Here is a 3,773-nt window from a genome sequence, read left to right on the forward strand (position 1 = left end):
TTTCACAAAAGTACAATCAATTATCTTTGAAGCACTGTAAATTTCAAGTTCCTATCTTTTATAGAACTTGAGATATACCCATTTGAAAATATGTCTACAATGCCAATTCCTAAAACCCAATGGGTCCATTGAATGAATTTTCAAAGAATATGCTACAAATATTCTTATATAATGTTATTGATTTCGATTAGTAATTAAATTCTATATACTTTTAAAAATTTATTTATCTTTCATATCACACCAAACATGTACACACGATTTTTCAGTAAAAAAAAAGGATTATGTCACACAAATTTTTTTTTTACTTTTGCTTCAGATTAATATACAAATTCTACTTAAAAAATAAATACTTCCACTGTGATATTCCTTTTAGAATTAAATAAAAAAAATTAATTTATCAGGTGTTTTTACGTTGCTCATATGCACCATAATACCATTAAATCAATTTCCGAAGAAAAACTACACAAAAATGTCTACTGTTTATTTTTAAAATAAATGTATACATAAAATATTAACATTTCAAATTAGTTTCGCTTCATTTCTGTTTTTAAATTATGAATTTTATCATAATTAAACGGCTTAATTCATCTATATAAGAAAAAAGTTTATTAGTTTCTTACTAGCCGAACTATCTAGATAACTGCAGCACATAGTCACACCTTTACCTTTTTTTATTTCCTATAGATTTCTTACCTGTGCAGAGTATTTTTCCAACTGTAGCAAAATAACACTTCACCGAAAAAGGTAGGTGCGAAAATTTTTATTTCGTAGTAAAATTTAAAACTGTATCTAAATAAAATATAAAAAATGATAATAGTTTTGAGAAATTTTTTTTTTGAAGTTTAAGGATTAATATTAGAACTCAAATATAAACAATTTTAATTACTTAAACAATTTCATAAAAGTACAATCAATTATCTTTGAAACGCTGTAAATTTCAAGTTTCTATCTTTTATAGAACTTGAGATATACCCATTTGAAAATATGTCTACAATGCCAATTCTCAAAACCCCATGGGTCCATATCTCGTAGGAAAAATTTCACAAAATCTTTTCCCGAGATACGGGTCTTCTTATTTTATAAAAGGCGTAGATCATGAGATAATTTTTTGCCAAAATCCGTCCGGTTAGTAAAAGAATCACCCAAAAGCACTCTTTAGAAACTATGTATTTGATAAAAATAGTGTGAAATTATTTATTTGATTAAGTGCTAAATATTAAATGCATTGTTTTGTATATTTTAGCCAAATACTGATAGTAATGGTAATAGCGACGATATGGATGGCTCAAGTTTCTCATCCTTCTATTCATCATTTATTAAAACAACTGATGGATCTGACAGCCCACAAGAAACTGACAAGGAGTTCAAACAGGGCAAATACAAAGTATTTTTGGTTAACCTATTAAAACAAAATGAATGTACCTTACTGAATATTATCTTTTCTAGAAAAAAAGTGTTGTAAAGTTAAAGGAACAAGAAGAAAACGACTCGCAACATAGTAAACAATAATTCTTGCATATAGGAAAATTATATAAATTTATCACCGAATTTCACTGCAAATGAAATCAAAAAGTATGGTTTAAATAATATAAAACTGCTGTTATTAATCTATTGGCAAAGTGTAAACTGTACGAATATTTTTAAAAATAAATGCTAATTTTGTTTCTTTAAATGGTTATTCGGTTGTTTAATTTTTAAAATTTAAAGGGTTTTCAAATAGCAAAGAAAGAAAGGACAAAGACAAAAATTTTATTCAATTTATTGAAATTTGGCTGACCATACAAAGCTGTTTCGAGTATTGCCAAGTTCTCATCAATAGTGGTTCTAGAAAATAATCGAATTTCTTAATTAGTTTATACCATAGTCCGTATATAATTTGTTTGGGCTGCAAGTGCCAGGCTTAGAACTCGTGCCTATCAAATTAGAAGCGATGACTAACCATGTAGACGAGTAGACGAGACTACACAAACTTTAAGTGCTCTAGTTCCAGGTTTTTTGTCACTTTTTTATTTAATTAGTAACATTAACCAAAGCACTTGCCGAGCTTTAAATTAGCATAAATAAATTGAATAAAATTTTTGTGTTGTTTATTTTTTATTATTATGGTTTAAGATAAAAGTTTTTTGAATTTTTTTTTTTTGGTATTTAAAAACATTACCGTAAAAGAGAGTACATTACTCGGCTGCAGTATGGTGCTGCGGTATAAATATATAAATATAATAAGTTCAACCTTGCTTTCATAATGTACGTCTGTGAGGCGTACGATCTTTTTACATTTTGCTCTCTCTCTCTCACAAATGTTTTCATAACGTATGCATATTTGCATTTATCTCAGTCGTTACCAGTGGTAGTTGATTTTCGGTGGTAAAATTTGTATATTCTGAGATACTGCCAAGCCATACGTCTCCGAGATGTATGTTTATGTTTTGTGCTACTTGTACAATTTTTGAGTGATTATTAGTTATTGTGTTTTTTTATTTAAATTCAGTACATGTAAGTGTAAATAAAAGCAAAATGGAAAGTAATGAAATATTAGACGACACGCAAATAGCTACTTAACTGACATATCTAGATGAATTTAGCTCAACCGAAAATGAGAGTGAAAGAGAAGCGATTATTAGTTATTGTGTTTTTTTATTTAAATTCAGTACATGTAAGTGTAAATAAAAGCAAAATGGAAAGTAATGAAATATTAGACGACACGCAAATAGCTACTTATCTGACATATCTAGATGAATTTAGCTTAACCGAAAATGAGAGTGAAAGAGAAGATGTGGTATCGGAAAATGATGTTCCAAAATATCAAAAAAGACGCAAAAGATAAAGATCTTAATGTACAGGAAAATCGTGAAAATATATCGCCAGACCCGGAACATGAAGAAACCAACAATAATAGGTCGTCTTTAGACAGCTGGATAGTAAGAGTACTTCAGTCAACATCAAGAAGCAAAAGCCAATATTGCTGGACTACCTCGAAGGGAATAAATGCCGGTAGAGTTCTATCGATGAATGGTGTTCGAATAATAAGAGGTCCCACAAGAGCATGTAAAGCCTTATGTGATCCGATTTCTTCCTTCACTGCTTTTTTTACTGACGAAATAATATCAGAAATAGTTTAGTGGACAGATGCAGAGATATCTCTAATACGAACAACTAATTTGACAAGCAAAACGTTCGCAGATACAAATTGTCTTGAAATTGGTGCTCTTCTTAGCATACTGACTTTGACCGCAGTATTGAAGGACAATCACTTGTCAGCTATTGAGTTATTCAATACCACCTATAGTGGAGATAGGTACATTGTTGCCATATTTGGACAAGACAACAACAACTGTAAGGATGAAAATTTTGCACAAATTTCCAACCTACATAAATTTAAATAAATTTCGAAGAAATCTGAAATTAAAATAGAGGAATTAACATTTAACATAGTTATTAGAAACTACTTACCAAAAAGTCACCCAGCCTGCACGCAACTGCAACACGTGAAGCAATCTGAAATTAAGAGAAAATAAATTTGTAATAAATAGAGAAATATATCTTAATAAAATAATAAATACATTCCTTCTTTGTTCATCCCCGCAAATTTATTTAAATAATTTATTAATAAATAATTTTTCATAATTATAAAATTAAATTATAAATAATTTAAAAAAAAACACGATAAAATTACTAACACCGGCGCTTTCATGTAAAAAGTAAAAATGTAAACAAACATTTGCAAACGTCAAAAACGTCAAAATGCAATTCGCTGAAAAAAAAATGCACAAGGA

The 3,773-nt window shown here is 28.9% G+C and overlaps 1 protein-coding gene across 1 annotated transcript; it reads left to right on the top strand.

The window, feature by feature from the left end:
• The first annotated feature begins 1,247 nt into the window (after positions 1–1,247).
• On the top strand, positions 1,248–1,678 carry LOC119664504 (period circadian protein-like). The gene is made up of 2 exons (XM_038073978.1): positions 1,248–1,384; positions 1,447–1,678. The coding sequence occupies exons 1-2, from the start codon at positions 1,277–1,279 to the stop codon at positions 1,507–1,509; spliced, it is 171 nt and encodes a 56-aa protein (XP_037929906.1). The 5' UTR covers positions 1,248–1,276; the 3' UTR covers positions 1,510–1,678.
• The last annotated feature ends 2,095 nt before the right edge of the window (positions 1,679–3,773 follow it).

This window comes from Teleopsis dalmanni, unplaced genomic scaffold (genome assembly GCF_002237135.1).
Source record: "Teleopsis dalmanni isolate 2A unplaced genomic scaffold, ASM223713v2 unscaffolded_contig_2069, whole genome shotgun sequence".
Taxonomy (NCBI): Eukaryota; Metazoa; Arthropoda; class Insecta; order Diptera; family Diopsidae; genus Teleopsis; species Teleopsis dalmanni.

Coding starts and splice junctions, on each gene's coding strand:
- LOC119664504 (XM_038073978.1), top strand. CDS start 1,277: ATGGATGGCTCAAGTTTCTCATCCTTCTATTCATCATTTATTAAAACA. Junction 1,385..1,446: donor TCAAACAGGGCAAATACAAA/GTATTTTTGGTT, acceptor TATCTTTTCTAG/AAAAAAAGTGTTGTAAAGTT.